Source organism: Dysidea avara, chromosome 4 (assembly GCF_963678975.1).
Source record: "Dysidea avara chromosome 4, odDysAvar1.4, whole genome shotgun sequence".
Classification (NCBI taxonomy): Eukaryota; Metazoa; Porifera; class Demospongiae; order Dictyoceratida; family Dysideidae; genus Dysidea; species Dysidea avara.
In genome coordinates this window covers 33,406,211-33,433,457 of record NC_089275.1, presented here as the reverse complement: position 1 = coordinate 33,433,457, position 27,247 = coordinate 33,406,211, and the positions used below count along the sequence as shown (strand labels likewise).

At 37.7% G+C, this 27,247-nt stretch overlaps 2 protein-coding genes across 4 annotated transcripts in view; one reads left to right on the top strand and one right to left on the bottom strand.

The window, feature by feature from the left end:
• Positions 1 to 19,384, top strand: part of LOC136254738 (uncharacterized) — a 100,980-nt gene extending 81,596 nt beyond the window's left edge. For both annotated transcript variants that reach the window (XM_066047477.1, XM_066047476.1), the window contains 6 exons: positions 8,346 to 8,438; positions 14,641 to 14,688; positions 15,330 to 15,602; positions 15,651 to 15,704; positions 18,886 to 18,957; positions 19,013 to 19,384. In XM_066047477.1, the coding sequence (XP_065903549.1) occupies positions 8,346 to 8,438; positions 14,641 to 14,688; positions 15,330 to 15,602; positions 15,651 to 15,704; positions 18,886 to 18,957; positions 19,013 to 19,296 (824 nt within the window). In that variant the 3' untranslated portion in view covers positions 19,297 to 19,384. The remainder of the gene's footprint in view (positions 1 to 8,345; positions 8,439 to 14,640; positions 14,689 to 15,329; positions 15,603 to 15,650; positions 15,705 to 18,885; positions 18,958 to 19,012) is intronic.
• LOC136254748 (uncharacterized) overlaps positions 1 to 27,247 on the bottom strand; it is a 304,047-nt gene that overhangs the window by 62,291 nt on the left and 214,509 nt on the right. The window lies entirely within an intron of this gene.

Here is a 27,247-nt window from a genome sequence, read left to right as displayed (position 1 = left end):
CCATACATCTCCAGTAGTGACCCGTGCAATTTGTAGGCGGACTTCACTAGGCAGCTTGGTCATGAGCACAGGGATGAGAAACTACCATATTCCTCTGCCTTCACATCCAAGGCCTCTAAAGCTCAAATATTAGCATAGATCTTGTCATAAATCAGTCGAAGGTGTGATGCCTTCTCTCCCAAACATTTGGGTATCTGTAGCAACTTATCCATGTGAGCTGCAATAATGGTCTGTGGGTTGCCAAAATGGTCCTTCAAGATCTCCTTGGCTGCTGAGTAATTCTTCTCTGACAAGGTAAACCCTGTATACTGCAAGCAGCTGTCCCTTCCAGTAGCGATTTAAGGTAAATGAATTTGTCTATCACTGACAATCCAGGGTTACCGTTGACGGCACTCTCAAAGCTGTCCCAAAATGTTTGAAATTTAGTAATGTCTCCGTTGAATCTCATCTAAGTAAGTTTTGGCAGCTTTGGTTTAACAACGTAGGCAGCACCTTCCCTTTCTCCCTTATCAGTTACTACAATGGGAGATGTAGACTCGTGCTTATTCTCACTATCAGTTACTACAGTGGGAGATGTAGACTTGTGGTTACTTCCGCTACCGTCAGGTGCACCCGTCTTATTAATGCACGCTACCGACTCACATGTCTCTGTCGACTCATGTGTCTTCTTCGATCCAGTCACACCTTTTGTTGATTTAGCTCCACTTATGTCTACGTTCGGTACAACACTACTAATCTCTAACCTCAGTTGGGTAATTTTGTCGGTAAGGTGCTCAGCCTCTAGAATCTCCCCTTCTATTTCCTTCATTGGACACATGGCTAAGATCATGATGACTCATGTAGGGTCTGTAGTAGGGCACATTTCTCCTTCAATGTCTTTGAAATCAATTCTAATCTACTCAAAGCATCTTCTATCAGTTCCTTGTCTAATAATGACTTCGCCTCCCTTGTGTACTTGGTTACGACACCCCTCTGTCCTCCCCACCTGGCCCTTAATCGATCTAAGTCTCTAGACATCTCTTCGAGTTTTCCTTCAGGTTGAATCACTTTCCTCTCACACGTTCTCGGGCCTCACGATGGGTGCCATGTTACAAACGCGTGGGGTTAGGAAAACTAAATTATCACGTAAAATAGTTGTACAATGACATCACACACAATTAATGATGTAAATACATGAAAAGTAAAAATAAATGTCCTAAAGTTCCTACAGTGTGTGACACTTATAAAGCAATAGCTGTAAACTTGTGCACATACGTACCTTAAGTCAAAGCTGCTAATCAGACAACTGGGCTAGGGCTCAAATTATCACTGTTTATATAGGGTTGGGTTTGTGGTCACCACAAAACACAACTTGCTTGGATATCTGACAACACAAGAGCCAAGTCCTGTAAAACAACAATCAGGCATTTTTGCCTGGTCTCAAGTGACTTACATTGACTACATCCGACTGCTAGTATGTAAACTGCTATGACCAGATTGCCTGCAAAACTAACGATGTCATTAATACATACAATACACAAAACATCTGGGTACTAGGAAAACATTAATACTATAAGCACAACACGTAAACTGACCTGGGTATTAGTTTGTTACTATCATATGAGATAGTACAATAGAAATCCACAACACCCTTTGACGTCACAATTGAGCACTACAAAAAGAACACACAATACAATTCCTCAAGCTCTATATGTAAACTGATACAAAATTCACAATACTAATAAGGGTCCTACCTAGTCCTGAGTTAAGTATCACAACCACAATCACTGTTAGTGGGTGAATCATTATGACTATATTGCCTATAAAAACAGATAGATGGGCATTAAATGCAATGCACTTAAAATGAATCATGCGATCAGTAGAGAAGATTGACCATGTTTTTGAATTAAAGCTTGTATATAGCTAGCTACTTAATCGCTGTTTCTGTTAGCTGATGGATCAAAAACAGAGTGATAGCTACTGCAACAATAAAGGTACAACCAACAAGCACTACCAAGGGTTTAAAGGAAGTGGTAACAGTGGGAATCAGGGAGTAGTTGTTGTCAGTGGTTAATAATACTTGGTCTAGCGCTAGCCTTTGTGACTAAGCCAGTATATGTGCGATTTCATACTTACATAACTTTTTTTTTAAAGGAGCAAATAAACAGTCTCTAAGAAAGTTTACTTATTAGTTCTTTAATAGGAAGTCCATTTAAAGTATTGTAAAAGCATATTAAACAGGCTTGAAACACTGATGGGCATTTCTGGAATTTTCCGTTTATGATAGCCAATGTACCTACAACATTACAGTCTAACTCCCATAATCGAATTGGCATAGGTGTGCTTATAAAAAAAATGGAGTACCTGTTGGTCTATGGGTGATTAGCCTGTATATGCTTTGCAGAGCATGCATAACAAATCAATGATCGAAAGCGAGATTTGCAATACTTGAGGTCTATCTGCTAGTCATTTTAGAGACTTACTAGCAGGTTTCTTCATGGTTTTTAAAGACCTCATTATCTGCCAACGATTAAAGCATACTATGCATAGCATTTTCTAACTGATGTTAGTAAACGATACATACTTATGATTTCCCATATTAGACCAGCATCACTGGTCTCCCCTTTTGTGAAGCAGTATTATTTTAAATGAAGGAAAGCAAGCACCACACTATTCAGCCTGGTCTGTAAAATTATATAAAGCCACAGGTATTGAAACACTTATAAATAATTGACTCAACTTTCACATTTAACACACAACATGGATTCAGTTCAGAGATGGATCAGACACATAACATAGCACTTGCTACACCAAAATCACGGACAACAACACTTCAGTGTAGTGCCATGCCATATAAAATGATTGCTGTCACTGTGAGGCATCATCTTCAGTTTGCTCTCACTACTGCCATCCAAGCTGAGTAAAGTTGCTAGGATATTGTACTATCTCAATACCATCCATGCGTGTTAGGTGGTCTGTTTCCCTTGGTCTGCATTGTGACATACGTGGCACAAACCCATTTCTATGCCACATATTACCTCCATAAATTTTATTTCTGTGTTTGAATATTCTAAGTCAAAACCTCATCCAAAAAAAGAAAAAAATTCACCCTACCTGATGGGTACATCTGTAACAAATTTGGTGCCAAACGGATCTACATGAGGGATCATGGAGCAACTATGCATGAAAATCACATTTTCTTTCTTCTTGTCAATAATTATATACTTACGGTGTGGTGTGCTGACTTTTTGGGCTGCATGACACACTACCGTGTGTCTTGATATGTTAATATGGTGTTTGGTTGATTGAATATTATTATGTATTCTACAGATTATGTCAATGAACAAACTGCCAAGGCTATACAGTACTGCATGAAGGATGATGGTGAAGATAAACCCACTCATAAACTATCATTAGCAATGGCATGTATACACCCAGATAAGGATCACGTTCCATTATTTTCACATTACAAAAAATAAACACGACATAAATATCCATTTTTTCATTCAATAAATTGATTATTTTTTGATTTATATCTTTGATATAAAAAATAAGTAAATTTAATTTTAAATGAAATTCTGCAATTTGAAGATTTTTACTAAATGTCGGCATTTTTTTAAGGCACTATTTAGGTTTTTTTACATAGTTTGAATATGAATTTGGGGAGGTGGCATTTAAACAATGTGTATAGTGATGGTGAGAATAAATATTCTTGTTATAGGAGAACATCTGATATTCCTTCGAGGCATTTAAAAACTATGAGAGGGGGGTGTTTAGGAGTTTCTTTTACTTATATTGGCAGCAGGGTTATTTTAACACCTCAAAGAGATTTTTGTATAGGAAGTGATGATATTAATAGGGGGAATGTTAATGGATGAGTATATTCCCATAATGGATTCAGTGGCTTAGACCACTGACTGCTTTATATTTGTTGTGAAAAATTGCACAAAAATTGAGAAACTTTGCCTTACGCATGCATAGGGGATAAATGGTTTGTAGGAGACAAAGAAGTAGAAATAATGTACGTGTGTTGTGCGGCCAAGAAGCCAGCATGCAACACTGCGAGTATATTGACAGGAAGAAAGCATGATTTTCGCACCTCCGTAGCTCCATGATGCCGTTATGAAACAAGACGATTTTTGCTGTGGACATACCTGCCAACTTCAGTACTCTACATACCAAATTTCGCTTCAAGCATTCCCGGGATATGTGACTTCAAAAATTGGCTTAGTTTCTTCATTTTTCTTATTTTCTTCCTCTTTTCGCACATTACAAAAACTGCCATAAAAGGTGATGCCATATCCGATTGTCTTGAAATTTGGCACACAAATGGGGGGTATAAAAGCACATCTTGGTACCAAGTTTAGCTGGAACCAAACTGAATAAGTAGTCGAGGAGTTATTAGCAATTATTCACAAAAAATAACAACAATATGTTGTCATGCTTACAGGGTAAACCACTTATGGGAAGAAGCTGAAAATCGGTGCATGGATAGGTTAACTATTGAACCTCAAACCTGTTGTGGTTTGAAAGAAATCCAGCTAAAGACCACAAAGATACAACAAAAATACCAACAGTGTGTAGCAATTACGTGATCGAGATTAGCTTTAAAAAATGATTATTTGTCACGCCCACCAGAATAGCTGCTTGGAGTAATGCTTTGAAAATCGTTGTATAGATGAAGTAATCATCTTAGAAAGACTCTTCAATGGTGTAGAAGAATCAGACTTAAAGCCACAGAGTTATATCACGAAATCCAACTCGGTATAGCAAGTGCGAGATCACGATACTCTAATAGAGCAGTCACAGTAATAAACCAGTCAACTATAAGAAGTAAATTACTCTATTAAAGCATCCACCTATGTCTTTTCGAGAATGTAAAACTGATATAAGCCACTCAGTATGGAGCTGAACTACAAAAAAATCACCCTGTAGAAAGATCAACTAGAAATAAGTCACCCTGTAGAACGATCATCTACATAATCATCCTGTAGAGAGATCAGCTGAAAACAAATCACCTTGTAGAGCTAGAAACAAGTCACCCTGTGGAAAAACAAACAGAGATCAGTTAGAACAAATCACCCTTTAGAAAGATAAGCCAGGAACAAGTCACCCAGCAGAGAGTTCAGTAGAAACAAATCACACAGACTGAGACTGTTAGTAGAGAGGTCAGCTGGAAATCACCTTGTAGAGAGATTATCCAGAAACAAACCACTCTTTAGAGAGATCAGCTAGAAACAAATCACCCTTTAGAGAGATCAGCTAGAATGCAAATCACCTTGTAGAAAGATCATCTAGAAACAATTCACCTTACAGAGAGTTCAGCTACATTTCAAGTCAGCCTATAGAGAGTTCAGTAGAAACAAGTTGTCCTATAGAGAGATCAGCTAGAAACAAGTCACTATGTATAGAGAGTTAATGCAGCTATATAAGCAAGACACCATGAGGAGAGAAATCAGCTAGAACAAATCATCCTGTACAATGTTCAGCTAGGGAAAAAATCACCCTGTAGAGAGATCAGCTAGAAAAAAGTCACCCTGTAGAGAGATCAGCTAAAAACAAGTTACCCTGTAGAGAGCTAAGCTGGAAACAATTAAGTCACTCTAGATCACCAAGCCACCCTATAGAAAGTTCAGCTACATTTTATGTTTCAGCTAGAAATAAGCCACCCTGTGGAGAGTTCAGATAGAAACAAATCTCTCAGTATAGAGATCAGCTAGAAGCAAGTTATCCTGCAAAGAGTTCAACTGCATTTGAAGTCACCCAGTAGAAGGATCAGCTAGAAACAAGCAACCCTGTAAAGAAATCAGCTACATTTCAAATCACCCTGTAGAAAGATCAGCTCAAAACAAATCACCCGGTAGAGAGATCTGATAGAAGCAAGTCACCCTGTAGAGAGTACAGCCAGAAAGAAGTCACCCTGTATAGAGAAATCATCCAGAAACAAGTCACCATGTAGAGATCAGCTAGCTAGAAATAAGTCACCCTGTAGTGAGATCAGCTACACGTATATGTGACCGGATCTGCAAAAACCTGACACAATCACGCAAGCCTGCTGTACAAATCGATTATTCTGTTGCTGCTACTTTGTACAGCTGTAACTCCGAAACTTATTGACATATGAGGCTGAAACTTTGTCATAGGGTACGCTTGTCTAAGTAGATTATAAATATTTAATAATCAGGAATTTGTAAAATGCACGATAGTGTCGGGTTTTTGCAGATCTGGTCACATATTTCAAATCATCCTGTAGAAAGATCAGCTTTAAGAAATCACCCCATAGAAAGATCAGTTAGAAATAAGTCATCCTGTAGAGATCAGATAGAATTAAGTCACCCTGAAAGAGTTCAGCTAAAAACAAGTCACCCTGTAGAAAAGTCAGCTAGAAACAGATCACGCTGTAGAGGGATCAGCTGGAAACAAGGCACCTTGTGGAGAGATCAGCTTGATTAAATCACCCTGTAAAGATTCCAACTACATTTCAGGTCATCCTTTGGAGAGTTCAGCTACAAATAAATCTCTTGGTAGGCTGATCAGCAAATCACCCTGTACAGCATTCAGTTAGAAATAAATCCTATAGGAAGATCAGCTAGAAACAAATCACTCTGTAGAGAGATCATCTTGAAACAAAGTCAGAGTTCAGTAAAAAGAAATCACCCTGGAGAGAAATCAGCTGCCACTCACCCTGTAGAGAGATCAGCTAGCTAGAAACAAGTCACCCTGTAGTGAGATCAGCTAGATTTTAAATCATCTTGTAGAAAAACCAACTTGAAACAAATCACCCCACGGAAAGATCAGTTAGAAACAAGTCACCATGTAGAGAGGTTGGGTAGAATCAAGTCACCCTGTAGAAAGATCAGCTAGAGACAATCCACCCTGTAGAGAAATTGGTTAGAAACAAGTCATCCTGTAGAAAGACCAATAGAGAAATTGGCTAAAAAAATCTTTCTGTAGAGAGATCAGCTGGAAACAAGTGACCCTGTAGAGAGATCAGCTAGAGATAATTTATATCCTGTGGAGAGATCAGCTAGAAACAAGTTACCCTGTAGAGAGATCGGCTAGATGATTCATCCTGTAGAAAAATCAGCTAGAACCAAGTCACCATGTAAAGAATTCAGATCTCCCTGTTAGATCAGCTAGAAACAAGTCATCCTGTATTGAGTTCAGTTACAAATGAGCCACCCTGTAGAGGGATCAGCTACGAAACAATCACAATGTAGAAAGATCAGCTAGAAAAAAAGAGTTTAGCTGCAACCAATTCAGCCTGTAGAGAGTTCAGCTGCAAACAAGTCACCCTGCAGAGACATCAGCTAGAAAAAAGTGACCCTGTAGAGAGATCAGCTAGAAATAATAAGTTATCCTGTAGAAAAATTAGCTAGAACTAAGTCACCATGTAAAGAGTTCAGCTAAAAACAAATCTCCCTGTTAGATCAACTAGAAAAAAGTCATCCTGTATTGAGTTTAGTTACAAACAAGCCACCCTGTAGAGAGATCAGCTAGAAAAAGAGAGTTCAGCTGCAAACAAATCACACTATAGAGATATATATCAGTCACGACATTAGCTAGAAATATGTCATCCTGTAGAAAGATCAGCTAGAACCAAGGCACCATGTAGAGAGTTCAGCTACAAACAAATCATCCTGTAGAGAGTTCAGCTACATTTTATGTTATCATGTAGAGAGTTCAGCTACATTTTATGTCACCACATAGAGTTTATTTCAAGTCACCCAGTGGAGATCAGCTACATACAAGTTATCCTGTAAAAGAAATGGCACGTAATAAATTCAAAATTTGTATAATTACTGATGAAATCAAAAATACTCTAGTTAATATAAAAAAGTCTGCTTTGAATGTTTTTTTTCTTTCGCTGTGGTAAAGAAAAAACACAGGTTAAAACAATCCCAAAGCTGGCCATACAACAGCTTTGGTGTATACAAATACAAAAAGAAAAATGATTTCTAATCCAAAACAGCCTAGCTGTAAAAAAACGTGCGGACCCCAACAAGGCCATGGTGAAAAAGATGTGAAATCCAAGGTGTCGGCCAAGAAATGGCTATCGTGGTAGGTTAATGCAAAAAGGCCATGGTGAAAAAAGTTATGAAATCCAAGGTAGCACCCAAGAAATGGCTGTGATGTTAGGTTAATGGTAAAAATTTTAATAACAACAATTCAGGTGAATTTGGTGCCGCCACCTTGGATTTCACATCTTTTTCACCATGGCCTTTTTGGAGGCCACACCTTTTTTTACAGCTTGGCTGTTTTGGATTATATAAGAGAATATAGAAAAATGTGTAAACATGTGAGATTATTGCTGATGTGAAAACAAATGTATGGTAGTAGTCTGTCAAATAGTTTTATCAATACAGACCGTATGGTGAAATCAACAACACCTCTAACAGCACTATATTCAGAAGTAGCTCTACAGAAAAGTACAGACGAGCACGCATTGCTGGAAAGTGGTAAGTTGGTACCAGATATGATTGGCTAGTCATAATTTGTGTCTTGGAATATATGTATAAGAGCCAGAAATGGCTGATCTGAATAAGATTGTGATTCCAAATATTGAAACAAAATGGAAAAATGTCACATTTACTTTACGTTTTAAGATGCCAACAGTAAATGCTATAAAAGCTAAGTATAATGGAGATCCAAAGAATTGTTGCCAGGAACTCCTAATTGAATGGTTGTGTACATATGGTATCCACCCAAAAACTACAAGGGAAGTCACTTACATCTGCAAATATACTATTGGACCTAATTCAGTCATACTGCATGTATAGACTAAATCAGAAATTAAATGTCCGCTAGTGTATCTGCAGGTTTAGGCAACCTTCCTTGTTTCCCTACTTTAGCAGCAAACTTAAATCATGGTATCAGTACAGTACCACAAAACTCTTCTTTTGAGAGACTGTTTGGCACTTATTGTAGTCATTGTCAGTAACTACTATACAGTATGTGCAGATTGCTGTTGAAGACTTGATATTTACTAAAACTGATGCTCATGATCTCCAACATTTCATAGCGTAGCTTCTGTATTGCACACCCGCAATGTTTAATCATCTCCTAATGAAGTTTTAATTATTTTTGTCTGTGTGCTGCACACTAACTGTATACAGAGACCATAGATGGTCCACCCAATGGCCAGAGCCAGTCCTACATGTTTCAAGAAATCATCAAAAATCTTTGATCTCCTTTGCTGCTACAAGGTAAATTCTCTGTTTCCCATCCACCGCCCATGTCTGTTTACTATCAGTACTATTCTATCATTTTCATGCATACTGTAAAGGTTCAGTAAAAATGTAATGTATTGCCCAACAATAAATTGAGGTTAACATGAAAGGTAAGCTAGGACATCAATAGAAATGCGCATGCTCGGGAACAGGCTACGGTAACTGGACAAACTAGTTCAATGGGTTCATTAACTCACGTGAATCATGCCTTGCTTGAAGAACGCCACGAGGCAAAGCTTTATCTACTTGCCAAGGTGATATCAACGCTGCTATAAAGACTTTGTACTGCTAAAACCACTACTCCCAAAACACGACAGGGGATGGCGAGTTATATACCATCTCTCCGCCCCTGCACCACACAGTATAAATGATTATAATAGACCCAACACTTACACTTAACTTACTGCACTATAGACGATGCATACAACATTATTAACAAACTTGGTCCCAATGCACTTCTTAGCAAAATTGATCTTAAGGATGCTTTTAGATTAATTCCAGTATTCCCAGAGGATTGGAATCTCTTGGATATTCAGTGGCGCCAGTATTTTTATGTAGATATCTGCCTACCATTTGTCCTGCGTTCAGCTCCTTTCCTGTTAAACAATCTTTCTGATGTAATCCACTGGATATTGCAACACAATTACAGAGTAGCACACTTGCTACACTACTTGGATGATTTCTTTACTCCAGGCCTAGCAATGACTGCATGAACAACCTTACAGCAATGGTTTCCTTTTGTAACAAGATTGATGCACCAGTGAAATCATCCAAGGTAGAAGGCCCATCTACTGTACATCATTAAGTTTCTTGGGCATTTTGCTTAACACTACCACCATGGAAGCAAGTATAACACAAGAAAGAAAGCAGGCCTTGCTCTCCAAACTAACTCATCTTAGATACTACCGTAATTGCACTTGATCTCCTTAATTGGAAAGGTTTCATTCTGTTGCAAAGTCTTACCAGCTGGCCGCATTTTCTTATGTAGGCTCATAGACCTGAGCACAACAGTATTGAAGCTTCACTACCATTTACCCTTGACCGTTAAAGTGAAATTAGATCTACAATGATGGCTAGATTTCTTGCCACAGTGGTCAGGAAAGAGCCTCATTCTGCAAACTAACTGGCTCCACAGCGAATCAATGCAGGTCTATACATATGCATCTGACACCCAGGGATGGGGTGCTTACTGGTCAGGCAGGTAGCTGCAATGCAATTGGTCTCCTACACAGCAAACTATGAATATAACCTGGAAAGAGCTGTTTGCAGTACTCATGGTAGTCCACACCTGGGGTATTTATTGGACCAAACAAAAAATTATTTTCCATTGTGACAATCAGGCAGTAGTGGATATATGAGAAAAGGGCGCAACCCACGACCCCTACATTATGGCTCTGGTATGCTTACTATACTTTAGAGCAGTCCTGTATAATATCAATGTATGTGTTATGCATATACCAGGTGTTCTTAATGATGTAGCTGATGATCTGTCCTGCTTTCAGATGATCAAGTTCTACCACCTCATCCCACTGGCAAAGCAAGCTCCGGACTCAATCCCTGCTTGGCCTCCACAATCATTCATCAACACCTTGCTGTTATCATGAAGTCGCTGCCTCAACCAGACTCTCATACCAATTAGGCAGAGCAATTTTCCAACGCTTGTGTATTCAATATGCTGTTCCTCCATTGCCAGCATCATCACTAACCCTCCAATACTTCTGTGCCAGTGTATCTCAACATGTGTCTCACAAAACCCTGAAGGTCTACCTGTGTGGTATCCGTCTATGGCACATAAAAGAAGGTTTTGAGGACCCGACGTCAGACCCACTGTTACAACTAGTTTGCAGGGGCATGCGCCACATACAAGGTGACAGATGCTGCATCCTCCTCCTATCACAGTTAACCTCTTACAAACACTGAAATGTGAACTGCGGCAGTCACACTACTCCCTGGCTGAGCAAAGAATGCTGTGGTCTGCTTTTACACTTGCCTTTTATGGTTTCCTGCATGCCAATGAATACCTCAATCTGCGACATCAGTCATACTGACAGAATCTCCATCAACATAAGGCAATCAAAGACTGACCCTTTCTGTAAAGGCCATGAAATCCTCATATATCCTACCAACATTTCCACCTGCCTAGTACGAGCTTTTCTGTCCTATGTTCCATTGGCCAACAAACCACCACCGAAGACCCACTTTTCAGCACAGGCAGGTTTGCCCCATTAACACAAGCTTCTTTAAACAAAACCCTCCGCAATTTGCTAAAGGCAGCTGGACTATACCAATCCCAGTATGCCTCTCACAGTTTCAGGATTGGTTCCGCTACAATTGTTACTGCTGCCAGAATACCAGCCTGGATGATCAAAAGCCTAAGACACTGAACTAGTAATGCCTACCTATCCTACATCCACCGCTTCCCACTGTTAACTCCTGCAATCACTGATCTAATGTCCAGAACAAATGCTACAAGCCAACCACTTTGGGATGCCGATCGGCATGCGCTACCTACCAGTTGACTTAGAACAATGCAAGTATTATTTTCTTTGTTGCTGTATGCTATTCCTTTACTTATATCACAACTATAACATGTATGTCATTGATGATCATTGCACTAACCAATCATTTTATACAAAAAGTATTGGGTATACTGGTATGTATACGTGTATAATATAAATATAAATATGTATTTATATACATAAGTATATGCCATGTTATATGTGTCAATTCATATAATTTATGTGTATTATACAATGCATGCGTAGTTACATACTGACATAAAAATTTCAGTGTGCAGGCCTGTGACAGGGGCAACCACAACTAAATTACAACCAACAATCACAAAACTAAATAAATCTGGGGAAAAATTGGGTGCAATGTGTTGCTTACAAAGGCATAAAAATAAACAAAATAACTTTGGTACCTACTTGCACGGTGCTATGGTCTATGTTACTATAGCCAAGATGGCTAAACTAAGAATGTCATATTGCATTGGCGTCATGCTTGTCAGCACATAGCCTCCAAATCACCAAAAGTGCTACTGCATGGCTGCTTGATATAACCTTGTATGACTGCTTTCCTACCCCACATAGCTGTTGTATGCATGAGGGTTTCCCCATTGCTGCTGCCACCGCTGCCATTGCTTGCATGATTTTTCTACTTACCCCGCATTGCTATTGTACACATGTGGGCTCCCACCGTTGCTTCCACTGCCACTACCATTGCTTGCATGACAGCTTCACCTACCCCACACAGCTGCTGTACACATGCATGTTCCCATTGCTGCTACTGCTGCTATGACTGCTTTGCCTATCCCACACAGCTGTTGTACACATGTGGGCCCCCACTGCTGCTGCTGCCGCTAATGTATGGCTTTGCATGACTGCTTTACCTATCTCACATAGCTGTTGTACACGTGTGGGTCCCTGCTGTCACTGCTGCGTTTATTGTTTTGTGTAAATGTTCACCTACCCCACATAGCTGTTGTACACATGTGGGCTCCCACTACTGCTTGCTGCTTCCTCAGGCAATGAATCACTTAACCAATTAATATCCCATGCTACGTGCCATCAATTGCATAGCCAAATAGGTAAAGCAATTTTGCCCAATGATTCCTCAGTTGCCCCTTGTCACTCCAAAGTTGGCACAGCTGACTAAGAAATGGCTGGACGGCTTAGCCTGAGTATGACCAAGCATGCTGGTTGCTTGCATCACATGCTCGGGGGTGTTGGGGTGGAATACAAACAAGCAGGCTGGTTTCACACCTAACCGCTTCCCCTTATGGGGGGTGGGTAGGGGACCTTTGCATGTTAATTTAACTTGAAAGGGTGTCACATCTCCTGTCAGTGTACTATAAAGTCAGTACTGTTTTAACTTTTTGTTATTCCTGCAACTTAAAAATGAAGGCACAAGCTTGAACAAACTTTTATGCAGTTAATTATGGCTGTGCCCAGCAAACAATGGCTTGAAAAGTTGCCAATTTTACAATGGAATAATAGAAATGGACTGCCCACCCATATGCAAATATGCCTAGAGAACAAATAATTTATTTGGAGTCAGATTGATTGTTGGATTAAGTTTATGGTGGCTTATGTAGAGGCATGTCCACTACTGTTTGTAACATATGCTAATTTATCAGTACAGTGAATTGAAGTTTGTAGGTATGCACGAAGCCACACCCACTTACAGGAATGCTGTTTATAAACTTACATAAAATCACTCCCATTGACCAAATGCTAATTATATACCTTACCTACTTAGTTTTCATACCTGTAAAACTTGTAGTTAACTGAACACGCTTGTCGAGCACCCAAAATGTATTAATTGGCACATGTCTTAGTGTTAATTAATCTGAGTCTGATTCAGATTGCTATCCAGATCATCAAGTCATCTGGGTTCCCAGTTTTAACACTGTCCTGCACATGGTCATTAGGTGATACAGATGTCTTTATGCGCCTAGGCATTCCAGTATCCAAGATTTTTAACTCCATATAGAGCCAATGAAATTCTGAATTATTATAAGGTTGTACAAATAAAACATAAGTGGACGGGGTTGTTGGTCCTATTGGCAGTGGTGACATCAGCCTTATAAGTTGACCATACCCATATGTACGTAGACTGTGCAAGTGGGTTGCCCCCTTGTTATCTGTACAGTGGTCCCTATGTTATTCAAACTCATCGCTCTTAGTGCATTCGAATAATCAAAAGGGGCAATCGGAAGGTACTTCCATGATGCTTACTCAATATAAAATTTATCAATTTCATTTCTAATATTATTTGAATGGAGTTCTGCATTATTAATAAATAAGCTCTAGGTCATCTACACCTGCAGCTAACATTAAAACTTCCTACCTTTCTGTGAACACCTGTTGGAGTTGAGTGCAAAGAAAACAGCTGATTTTCCATATCACCCTTTATGATAGACTACACACAAAGTCATGCATGTGCTACCATACATCATCAAAAAATTAGACACAAAGGAGAAGTCCATGATGCATGTATTACATAACGTACTGCAGTATGCTAAAAGGCACTATAGCAGTGTGAAAGTATGAAGCCCATTACTTCAACTATGCTTGCATCAGGCATCAGTTAGTAGTCAGCAGAGAAATAGTTTAAAATTGTAGCAACTTATTAAAACCATTTCAAATTGCACTGAAGGCACTTTTTGTTTTCTACTGTCAAGCCACCACAAAGATATTGTTAGGTTGATTTCTGGTCACTACTTTCTCATGGTAAAGTACAAGATTTTTACTATTCAGTACCATGTAATAGATGTCACAGTTACAGTCTAGTGCTTTTTAGATATTAAGTGTGTCTTCATTTAACAACTAGTCCTGATCCATTATGTGCAATGGTTAGCAGGTTATTGAAGTATAACACGTGAAGTGATTTATGTGTGCTGATATAGTGACATTGGCTATTGTAATAGGTGTAACACTAGTGGAAGGTGCAGTAGTGATTGATCAGATTAAAAATAGTGAGTGACTTGTATTATGTATTATTACTACCTATAATAGGCATCGCTAGATATTTTTGGATAGGGGCCTAGATGCCCACCCCACCCCCACCTCTGCTCTTTCAGAGCTATATCATACTTGTAAGACTCTAGTAAGGGATAAATCAGTTTGTTACTCAATAATACCACTTTAAAAGGCAGACAACCTTCTTTTACTGCAGATTCGCCTGAAACCAACTTAAACTGTCATCCACCACCTTCATGCATATTAGGCACCTCTAAAACTAATTATCATGTGGCAGGTTTAAGCTATTGTAACAGTTTTTAAGACTTGCAACTTTCTACAATGGCCATACAGTAGTTCAACAGTGAAACAATTCCTGAGAGGTGATTATTTGTTGCTGTGTGTATGCACAGACTGTAACTACTTAATATATAGCTAGTCCAGACCTTTGAATCTGAACTCGTTTGTGCCCCTCCCCTTGCCAGCTCCTAGATCTTTCCCTGCAAGTTTAGAAATTGTGACAATAAAATTATATTTTGCTGCAATTTGAGCAAAGACACATAACTCATATGGTACACAATGAGCAAATGTGATGGTATATATTAATTTGAGTTTTGTTTCACTGTTTGCTGAAACAATTAAAATATGTGTCTTGTAGAGGATGATATTCCAACAATGAAAGACCTCAACAGATATGTTGTCAAGAGACATGCTGCTGACTGGGTAGATGTGTGCATGGAATTGCAGTTAGATATTTATACGCTTAGCATTGTTGAAAAAAATGATCAGAGAAATGAGAGTTGTTTTCAAGAAATTCTACACAGATGGTTGAGGATAACTCCTAACGCTACATGGAAGACACTGGAGATTGCTCTTACTAATGTGAGAAGACGTCAACTTGGCCTTGATCCAGTTGATGATCTTTATAACAGTAAGAGAAAAGTACTGTAAATATGTTTCAATTGTAGCCACCATGTAGATCCTGGCATAAAGAGTTATGACACCTCTGTTGATAACCAGTCAGAGATTGCAGGTGAGTAATGTGTAAAATATGTCAGAAAATCTGCATGAGTACATGAACTTTAACACAGAAATATATTTTGATGTATGATCATGCTTAAATTTTTGAGTTACAAAGTTTTGCTATGATTCAGTGGGGGCACAGGAAGTTTGTGACATCCACCATTTTCAAATCAAGCATGAACAGGCAGCACAAACAATACTTGAAATGCAATCCAAAAAAAGAACAAGAGTAATAAAAGAGAAAATAAGAACAATGATGAGTTAAAATACAATACAGTACATAACAGGGTGTGTCATCGTGATAGAGTAAATAGATTACTAAGAGGTCTGGTCTTGATGCTCAATCATTACGATTAATGAACCTGAACCAAGGTCACGTTAATAGACATGGTTTTGAACTTATCATGAATTTACAGGTATGTACATATCTACCAAGCTTAAGCACCTCTGGTGAGTTTGTTATTGTGGCATAAAATGGTGGCCATGTGCTGCTTCATTTGGCCTCCAGCCTTGCAACTGTGGTCAGGCAGACAGGGAGGCTGGTAGGTAGATAAAATTTCAAGTCTTGGTAATTTTTTTTTAATTTTACATCCGGTTGTCTGTGACTGTTTTCTTGTTTTTAATGCTGTATTTGATGTCCGATGGACTAATATTATTCCATAAAAATAATTTTTGTCACTTAAGATGTTTCTAGGATAATTTTTAATGGTGGAATTGTAGGTGGCAAGCGTCTTTTTGTGGGGATCTCTACTGAAACAGTACTGCCGTACTGTTTGATAGCTTACAATGTGTGAATGCTGTACGTATCATGAATTTAGCGATGAATGACTCACAATCTTTCTATGATGGTTCTGCTCTGGATTGCCTGGTCCATCTGTTGTTCTGTAATTTTTGACATACTTCAGCAATGTTATAATGTTGTACTGGAAATAAAACCCAAGTGGACAGGGTTGTTGATCATATTGGCACTGTTGACATTATAAGTTGACCATATGTACACTGTGCAAGTTAATTGCCGCCTTGTTACCTCTGCTATACGAACTCATTGCCCTCAGTGCATTCAAATAATGAAAAGGTTTAGGTAGAGGTTATTCATTTATAATGCAGAACTCTATTCAAATACATAATCCTTACTCAACACTCTAATAAAAGAGTCATTCTAATGTTACGATAACGTGTTTGGATAATCATTGGCTGAATAATTGATACAGAACTTTACTCAAATACTCTAATAGAACATACATGTTAGTCAATACTTCAATAGAAAAGTCACTTCTACTGTTCATATAACAGAGTATTTGGATAAGAAGAAGATTTAGTGCCCCAGCACAATACAGTACCTACATTGATATAGGGAAGATTTAGTACTTGCGGCACTAAATCTCCCCTATAGTAGTGTAGGAACTAAACCCTTTCTATTGTCGTTTTGTACGGAACCTAACATATTGACTGTTCTATTAGAATATATCAGTCGCCACTTACGTGCTTTGAATTGCTGATTATTTTATGTCATGTGGCTGTTCTCATAGAGTACCTCAACCTTTTGTGCATTGTTTAAAAATATGTTCCCTATTGTACACTTCACAAAAATTTAACCTATTAGGACAACAATTTGCTCATTGCTTTTACCCACCTTTATCTGGTGGATAACATTTTATAGCTGGTTGAGCATTTTTGTGAAGCCATTAATACGCCAGTACTGCCCTAACTACCACTACATGCATGCTTCCTATCAAGCCAGAGCCCCTCACCAAGGACAGAAATTACTGTAATTTTAAGCTTGTCACACTACCTAGGAGACTTGGATCTCAAAACTAACTGTGTGAAGTTTGAGAATTGTAGCTACTACACGGTAATGCTATATAGTTCCAGTTTGGCTGTGCAAAACAGATCATTTTATGTCAAGTGTGGTCACACATTGTGCTATTTCGGTTTTTCTTTCTACACCAAAATTAATTATGTTTCTGCTTTTTAGCATTTGTACACATGCATGTACTAGTATCACCAAACATCGTTTAAAAAACTTCTTGGACTTTAGCATAGATGTACCTAACTGTTTATAGATCACACTACTACTTCATTTCATCTCATTTGATGTAAGTCAACACAGATGCTGTCTAGCATGGTTATTGCAGTTGAGAATAATACATTGTAGAATGTCTATAAACTGTCAGCAGTACTATCCTTACAAGTAAACATGCAATAAGACTAGAGTGGTATATAAAGTAAGCTTGCTCCTACAATTTTATGCATTCACCAATCGTACACCCAGAAATTTTTGCAGTATGTATATTTCATGGTTATGCACTTCAGGTATGTTACTGTAAGTTTCCCTACCAAATGATCTGAAGATTTTTATTTTTCAATTATACATCTTTGAAGGGTCTGGATCAATTTTCACTTCAAGCATCGTACTGATTGCTAAAGTGCATCTAACACGGTAGCACACATGGGTGGGAAATATTGCAAGGTGACTGATAAGGAGAAACCCAAACACCCTTGTACTACTAGGTGTGATATCCACATATAGCGCTAGAATTAAGACAAATTGTTACAATCATTTCTCCGCTGCATGTGTCAACACTTGTGGATCATGCTTAAATTTTCACGTAATGAAATTTACGGTAGCTTTTTACGAACCACAAAAACCATGAAAATTACATACCACAAACTTTCCAGGTATACATGTACAGTAGTAATCTTTCAAACGTTCTAACTGTGAAATGCATTTACAGTTCTCCTTTGATTATTTGAATCTCTATTATCTGAACACTTTGTAAACAGAAGAAATGACTGCTCTATTAGAGTATTTGTCTGACATGTATGTTCTATTAGAGTAAGTATAATAGAACATACATGAGATTGCACAGTAGCAAGGTACCATTGACTGATGAGCTTACTTACGTAGGTACACGGGTTGTTATAGACAATGGTTCTAAACCAGTATCTAAATATACTGCAGTTAGTAAGTATAGATCAATGATTTTATGTCAGTCTGCGCTCCAACAAGAGCATTGATACTCACATTGATGTTTTTCCATACTCTTGTATACTACACACTTGTCTGTCATGCTCCCATACTATGTACTACCCTTAGTTACATAACTCAATACTACACCATGTGTCTCAGTCATCAATATTGTTTTCAATCAACTCTATTTTTTATGATGCTTGCATGTATCTATTTGTAGGGTTTAAACACACTTCTGACCTATCTCTAGACAGTCAAGTAAAGACAACTGTTAACATTGGAATGCTAACTAGTGAGAACATAATGCATAATTATGTGATGGGATACATTTCATTTGTACCATGTAGAACCTAAAATGGAAAATCTTGTTTTCGTCATGGTTCCAAAGATTAAAGAACATTGGGAAGATGTTGCACATATTTTACAGTTTAAATTTACTGATGTTGAAGCAATCAAAGCACAACACAATGAAGATCCAAGGAAATGTTGCTGGCAACTTTTTCAAGACTGGTTATGGACTGATAAAGGTGTTCATCCTAAAACTTGGTCAACATTATTAGATAAACTAGAACAAGTGGAAGAACTTAAGGCAGTTATGGATGAAATCAAACTTTTTGCTGTTATGCTATAGAACTATATCCATTTCAGGCTACAGTATATGTTTATAGTGTGCACTTAGCACAATCTCTATAGTTTTAATAGTAATGATGGAAAACTGAGCACATGATGCACCTGCTGCATGTATAGCTGTATGTGGCTGTATAGCAAGACCTGTGCTGTATGTTTATTGTAGCCAGTTTTGAGACCTGAATGGCCCTTATTCATCAATTTCATCCCTACTTTCATTATGTATGCAACATCTCCCCCCCCCCCCCCTCTCACTAGAGTCAATACTCACTACCCCTATTGGAGCTTGCCAACATTGAGTCTGACTTGTTGAAAACTACTATTAAACATATATAGTGACTTACCAATACTTATTGCATAGTAAAGTTTGTATTTTTAGACCAGGTTTTCCAGGATTTTGCTGTTAACCTGTATACTCCCTTAATAGCTAACAATTTAATTTCAAACAAATCGCGGGCTACAAATAAAAATAAATAAAAACAGCTACTTTACCAAAAGATTATTGGATCTTTTAGTCAAATAATACATGTGTCATATCATTAGAAACGCTTGCAGTGTAATATGCCGCTAATAGCTTTATATAACTACCAGCACCAATCCATGCTGGGGTGTATATAAAAGGGCTAGTCATATAGTCAAAATGCATGACTAGTGGTCAATGGCACACTATTATAAGCTATAGTAATGGCTAGTAGTAGTACGCAGGGTAAAAATAAGCAATTTACGCAAGCACTATAATAGTTACTGTAACCAGGTTTTCGCAAGCCTGCAAAATTAAAATCACTGAATCAGACACTGATCATGCATGAATCAGATATTCTCTTTTACGTTCTATACTATAAGTCATGGGCGGATTTAGGGGGATGCATGGGGGACTATACAGAAGCACCCCCTCTCCCCCTCCAAAATTTTACTATGTGTTAACTAGAAATTAAAGATAGTAGAAGCTACAGTACAGGTGCAGTTGCATCTAAAGCATACACTGTACATGGGCAATGAAAATTAAACATGGAAAGAGTGAAGAGCTTTTCTCTTCTTGGAAAGGATCAAAGGGATAAAACTACTTTAAAAGTTGCTAACATTGAAATACTCTAGTAGAACAGTCAACTATTCTAATAGAATGTTCATCATTGTAAAGAACAAAAAGACCATCTTGCAACTCCTAGACTCAACTTTGAACTTATAATACTGCAGCATTTATGCTGTGCCCTTATATATATGAATTATAATTACCACTGCTATAGAAAGTAATGACTTCACTTAGTTATAGTGGCTCACTTTGCTTATTCAATAAGGAGATAGCTAAATTACTTTACAAAATTTTCCGTAAGAGAATTCTCCCAGATGTCCAAGATAAAGCATGCTCCTCATGTTGAGTGTTTTTTTCACATGTGCTGCACTAGCTGCTAGTTGTATCAACCAGTTGCCACATTTTGTAGCCCCAGTATAGGTGTCCTACCCCCCTTTGGATCTGCCCTTGATAAGTGCCACAAGATGTTATATCCTGCATATATAGCTGTACATTTTGCAGTCCACCAAATTGTACAAATTTGATCCTTTACTGTATAATTACATTCCTTGTTTTAAACCTCATAACTCTTGTATTCTTACATACAGCTATCATCACAAATTTTTTAGTAGCACTTCTTTTACATAATGATAACTATAGTGGTACAAATGAGTTGATGTTATTAAATTTGCAAAATGGGTAATCAATGTGTATGATTTTATTACAATAGATGCACTCTGTTTATTTACAACTTTTAGATTGCTACACCATTTAGGCACAAGCAGAAAAAATTCAGGACAACAGATCATTGTATGATGGTTTTACAACAAAAATACTGTCATAACATAGATGCAGGAAAATATATAGGAATATAAGATAGCTTCCTCTAATATATCCTTGTGAGGAAAATTTTATTAGTGTGCTTGAGAGGTTACTGACCCAACAAAAATTATGTTATGCATATGAATAAAGCTATTTTCATCTAAATATATATATGTTTTATCTCAAAGTCAAAAATGTATATAGCTACGGCAAACACTATTGGTGGAAAACCAAGGGATAACATTTTGCAGTCAAGCCTACAGCATTTTAAACTGAGTATACACGTGCACTGTAAAAAATTAGTAGAGAATTTCGCTTTCTGCCACAATACTCACTATTTTTGTGTACTGACCATGACTACTCTTTTGCAATGATCCTCACTACAAAGTTAGTAGTAAACATCACTACATGGTCACTACAAAGTTAGTAGTGAACGTCACTATATACACTAAAATAGTGGGTATTGTGGCAGAAATCAGATTCACTAGTCACTATTACTAGTTTGTTTTTACTGTGTATAAGTACATATATAATGTTATAGAATATAGCTAGCTATATAGTTGCTTTCAAAAACTTTCAAAATCAATCTTACATGTATTAAATCAGGAAGGCATATGCCATGACCATTTTCCCTTTGAATTCAGTTTAATTTATTTGCAATTACTTCTACATCATTTGTTAGCTATTTTCACAACTTTCACTCTGTGTATTTTGTAGCTATAAATTGCATTCAATCTCATGGTATATATCACTGTATTTTGGAAAATTTTTGCTGGTAAGTGATATGTGTCTCTGATCCCTATAACTGGAGGACGTTAAACATACTGCACACTAGTACAGCACACTAGTGACATAATTTCTTTAACAATGAGCTTGTACTCTCTACTAACACTATATCACACTTACCCATGATATATAGCTGAAAAGTTTGATCATTTTTATGAGTGTTAGCTAATCTGTTCAATCCACCTATTGGGTATTGGGTTTGACAAAATGTTTCTAGATGTTTTGCCATGGTTTGCAGTGTTTGGTTAGGGAGAAGCACAAAACATGCAATGTATAGTGTGTAGTTATTATAATTAATGTTCTTAAGTAGCTACAACCCATCCACTGCTTCTTTTGTGCTTTGTGTAGTCTGTCATGTGCAGCTTACGTATGTGATTCAGACTATAATATGCTATACTTATAGTCAATTTCAAACTGATACTAGCTACTATATATCAAAAATTGTCAATTCTCTATCTTTAAAACTGCCCATGCATGCATCATGCGCACATCATGATCTGACCAGATTTGTGAAAAGGTATAATACCTTTTTCACACACAAAATTTAACCCGTTTTTAAATTTGAAACTTTGTAACTTTTTATCATAGCATATAACTGTCTGCAATTTTCAATGAATGCATGCAGCTATAGTATCTGCATGCGGCTACCTTCTGACACTAAAAGCAGAGTAAGTCAACAGTTATAACACTGTTCGCTTGCATGTAAAATGTGTAAGATAGGTACCTTACTGCAAATCCAGTCACAATGTAGCTATATACATCCCATTCCCCCATGTTGGTCAGTTTACCTTTATAATTAGAGATAAGCGCAATCTGTATCATTTTCAAACATTCAAGGTTTATGTGTATTAATACGTATATGTGAGACATACCATGTTTATATGTGAATTGTGTACATGCACTGTAATGTGTTATGGTAGCATCTAATATGCTATGATAGCACCTATATAATTATAAAGTGTTCAAAAAGTAGCATCTCTAAGTGCTACTACATGCAGACTACAGTTTAATGTTAACTGTAAGTGCTATGATGATCAGCTATTCAACAACACCTTTTCTGGTGCTTATGATGATGACAGCTATATATATCTAATCAAAAACAGCCAAGCTGTAAAAAAAGGTGCGGCCCCCAAAAAGGCCATGGTGAAAAAAGATGTGAAATCCAAGGTGGCGGCCAAGAAATGGCTGTGATGGTAGCACTGTGAAAAAAGAGGGATATAAGATGGTATTTCCAGTGGCTTATTGAATACAAAAAAGCTTGGTATAACCTGTATTATACTAACAATCCCACATAAGGCTATAGTTAATGTGTTAAACATACTGAAACCATATATGTGATGGTATAGTGTGGGAATTATATCAGATATAAGCTATTTCAAGTATTGTGGTAATTAAACTGAAACCATACATGCAATAGTATAGTATGCATTATACTAAAGTATAAGATGAGCATAATACAGGATATATATTAAGGTTTATTTGTATTCAATAAGCCACTGGAAATACCATATTATATCCCACCTTTTTCACAGTGTAGGTTAATGGTTACATTTTAATAACAAAAATTCAGGTGAATTTGGTGCCAAGACCAAGCGGCACAAAATTCACATGAATTGTCGTTATTAAAATGTAACCATTAACCTACCATCACAGCCATTTCTTGGCCACCACCTTGGATTTCACATCTTTTTTCACCATGGCCTTTTTGGGGGCCGCACCTTTTTTTACAGCTTGGCTGTTTTTGATTAGATATCACTTCTTTTTGTATTTGTATACTGCAAAGCCGGCCTATGGCTGGCTTTGGGGCTTTTTTAACCCATGTGTTTTTTTCTTTAACACAGGAAGAAGAAAAGAACTTAAAGAAGAATTTTAGTACTTCAATTATTTTTGATTTTATTAGTAATTATACAAATTATATACATATATTTATTACATGCCCATTATTCCCCACAGGATTTTTTTGCAGCTGATCTCTCTACTGGGTGACTTGAAATGTAGTGAACTATATACAGGATGGTTTCTTTGTAGCTGAACTCTCTACAAGGTAACCTCTTCTAGCTGATCTCTCTACAGGGTATTTTGTTTCTAGCTGAACTCTCTACAGGTGATTTGTTTGCAGCTAAACTCTCTACATGGTGGTGTCTTTGTAGCCGAACTCTCTACATGATGGTTTCTTTGTAGCTGAACTCTCTATAAGGTGACTTCATCTAGCTGAACTCTCTACAGGGTGATTTTTTTGTAGCTGAACTCTCTGCAGGGTGATTTGTTTGCAGCTGAACTCTCTACATGATGGTTTCTTTGTAACTGAACACTCTACAAGGTGACTTCTTCTAGCTGATCTTTCTACAGGGTGAATTGTTGTAGCTGAACTATCTACAAGGTAACTTCTTCTAGCTGATCTCTATACAGGGTGATTTGTTTGTAGTTGAATTCTGTACAGGTGGTTTCTTTGTAGTTGAACTCTGTACATGATGGTTTCTTTGTAGCTAAACTCTTTACAAGGTGACTTCTTCTAGCTGAACTCTCTACGGGGTAATTTCTCTGTAGCTGAACTCTCTATATGATGGTTTCTTTGTAACTGAACTCTCTACAAGGTAACTTCTTCTAGCTGATCTTTCTACTGGGTCATTTGTTTGCAGCTGAACTCTCTACATGGTGGTTTCTTTGTTGCTGAACTCTCTACAAGGTGAATTCTTCTACCTGATCTCTCTACAGGGTGATTTGTTTGTAACTGAACTCTGTACAAGTGCGTTTTTGTGGGTGATCTCACTGCAGGTTGATTTGTTTGTAGCTGAACTCACTAAAGGGTGATTTTGTTTGTAGCTGAACTCCTTGCATTGTATCTAGTTTCTAGCTGATCTCTCTACAGGGTGATTTGTTTGTAGCTGATCTCTCTACAAGTTGATTTGTGTGTAGCTGATCTCTCTGCAGGTTGATTAATTTGCAGCCGATCTCTCTACAAGATAATTTGTTTGTAGCTGAACTGTTTATAAAGTGATTTATTTGTAGCTGATCTCTCTGCAGGTTGATTTGTTTTAGCTGAACTCTCTACAGGGTGATTTACTTGTAGCTGAACTCTTTACATTGTGTCTAGTTTCTAGCTGATCTCTCTACAGGGTGATTTGTTTGTAGCTGATCTCTCTACAAGTTGATTTGTGTGTAGCTGATCTTTCAACTGGTTGATTTGTTTGTAGCCGATCTCTCTACAGGGTAATTTGTTTGTAGCTGAACTCTGTACAAGGTGCTTTTTTGTAGGTGATCTCACTGCTGGTTGATTTGTTTGTAGCTGAACTTACTAAAGGGTGATTTGCTTGTAGCTGAACTCCTTACATTGTGTCCAGTTTCTAGCTGATCTCTCTACAGAGTGATTTGTTTGTAGCTGAACTCTCTATAAGGTGATTTGTTTGCAGCTGAACTCTCTACATGGTGGTTTCTTTGTTGCTGAACTCTCTACAGGGTGTTTTGCTTGTAGCTGAACTCTCTGCAGGGTGATTTGTTTCTAGCTTATCTCTCTACAGGTTGATTTGTGTGTAACTGATCTCTCTACAAGCTGATTTGTTTGTAGCTGAATTCTCTGTAAAGTGTTTTGTTTGTAGCTGACCTCTCTTCAGGGTGATTGTTTATAGTTGATCTCTCTACAGGGTGATTTTTTTGTAGCTGACCTCTCTTCAGGGTGATTTGTTTCTAGCTGATCTCTCTACAGGGTGTTTTTTGTAGCTGACCTCTCTTCAGGGTGATTTGTTTCTAGCTGATTGCTCTGCAGGTTGATTTGCTTGTAGATGAAATCTCTACAGGGTAACTTGCTTGTAGCTGAACTCCTTACTTTGTGTCTAGTTTGTAGCTGATCTCTCTACAGGGTGATTTGTTTGTAGCTGATCTCTATACAAGTTGATTGTGTGTAGCTGATCTCTCTGCAGGGTGATTTGTTTGTAGCCGATCTCTCTACAAGGTAATTTGTTTGTAGCTGAACTATCTATAAGGTGATTTGTATGTAGCTAATCTCTCTGCAGATTGATTTGTTTTAGCTGAACTCTGATTTGTTTTTAGCTTATCTCTGTACAGGTTGATTTGTGTGTAACTGATCTCTCTACAAGCTGATTTGTTTGTAGCTGATCACTCTGCAGGTTGATTTGTTTCTAGATGATCTCTCTGCAAGTTGATTTGTTTGTTGCTGATCGCTCTAAAGGTTGATTTGTTTGTAGCTGAACTCTCTGCAAAATGTTTTGTTTGTAGTTGATCTCTCTACAAGGTGATTTTTTGTAGCTGACCTCTCTTCAGGGTGATTTGTTTCTAGCTGATATCTCTACAGGGTGATTTTTGTAGCTGACCTCTCTGCAAGTTGATTTGTTTGTAGCCGATCTCTCTACAAGGTAATTTATTTGTAGCTGAACTCTCTACACGGTGATTTGCTTGTAGCTGAACTCCTTACATTGTGTCTAGTTTCTAGCTGGTCTCTCTACAGGGTGATTTGTTTGTAGCTGATCTCTCTACAAGTTGAATTGTGTGTAGCTGATCTCACTGCAGGTTGATTTGTTTTAGCTGAACTCTCTACAGGGTGATTTATTTGTACTGAACTCCTTACATTGTGTGTAGTTTCTATAGCTGATCTCTCTACAGGGTGATTTGTTTGTAGCTAATCTCTCTAAAAGTTGATTTGTGTGTAGCTGATCTCTCTGCAGGTTGATTTGTTTGTAGCCGATCTCTCTACAGGTAATCTGTTTGTAGCTGAGCTCTCTAAGGTGATTTGTTTGTAGCTGATCTCTCTGCAGGTTGATTTGTTTTAGCTGAACTCTCTACAGGGTGATTGCTTGTAGCTGAACTCCTTACATTGTGTCTAGTTTCTAGCTGATGTCTCTACAGGGTGATTTTTTGTAGCTGAACTGTCTTCAGGGTGATTTGTTTCTAGCTGATCTCTCTACAGGTAAATTTGTTTTGATTTGTTCATTGCTGATCGCTCTAAAGGTTGATTTGTTGCAGTTGAACACCCTGCAAAGTGTTTTGTTTGTAGCTGATCACTCTAAAGGGTAATTTGTTTGTAGCTGAACTCTCTCCACAGTGACTTGTGTGTAGCTGAATTCTGTGTAACTGAATTCTCTAGAGAGTGACTTAATTGTAGCTGAATTCTCTACACAGTGCATGACTTGTTTATAGCTGAACTTTCTTCAGTGTGACTTGTAATGTTCTGAATCTCTATAGTGATATATTTGCTTAACTCTCCTCATGGTGACTGTCTTCTTGCTGAACTGTCTATAAGATTAACTGTTTGCAGCTGAACTCCCTACAGAATAACTTGTGATGTAATAAAATTCTATAATGGAGTAAATAAATTAGCCGAATG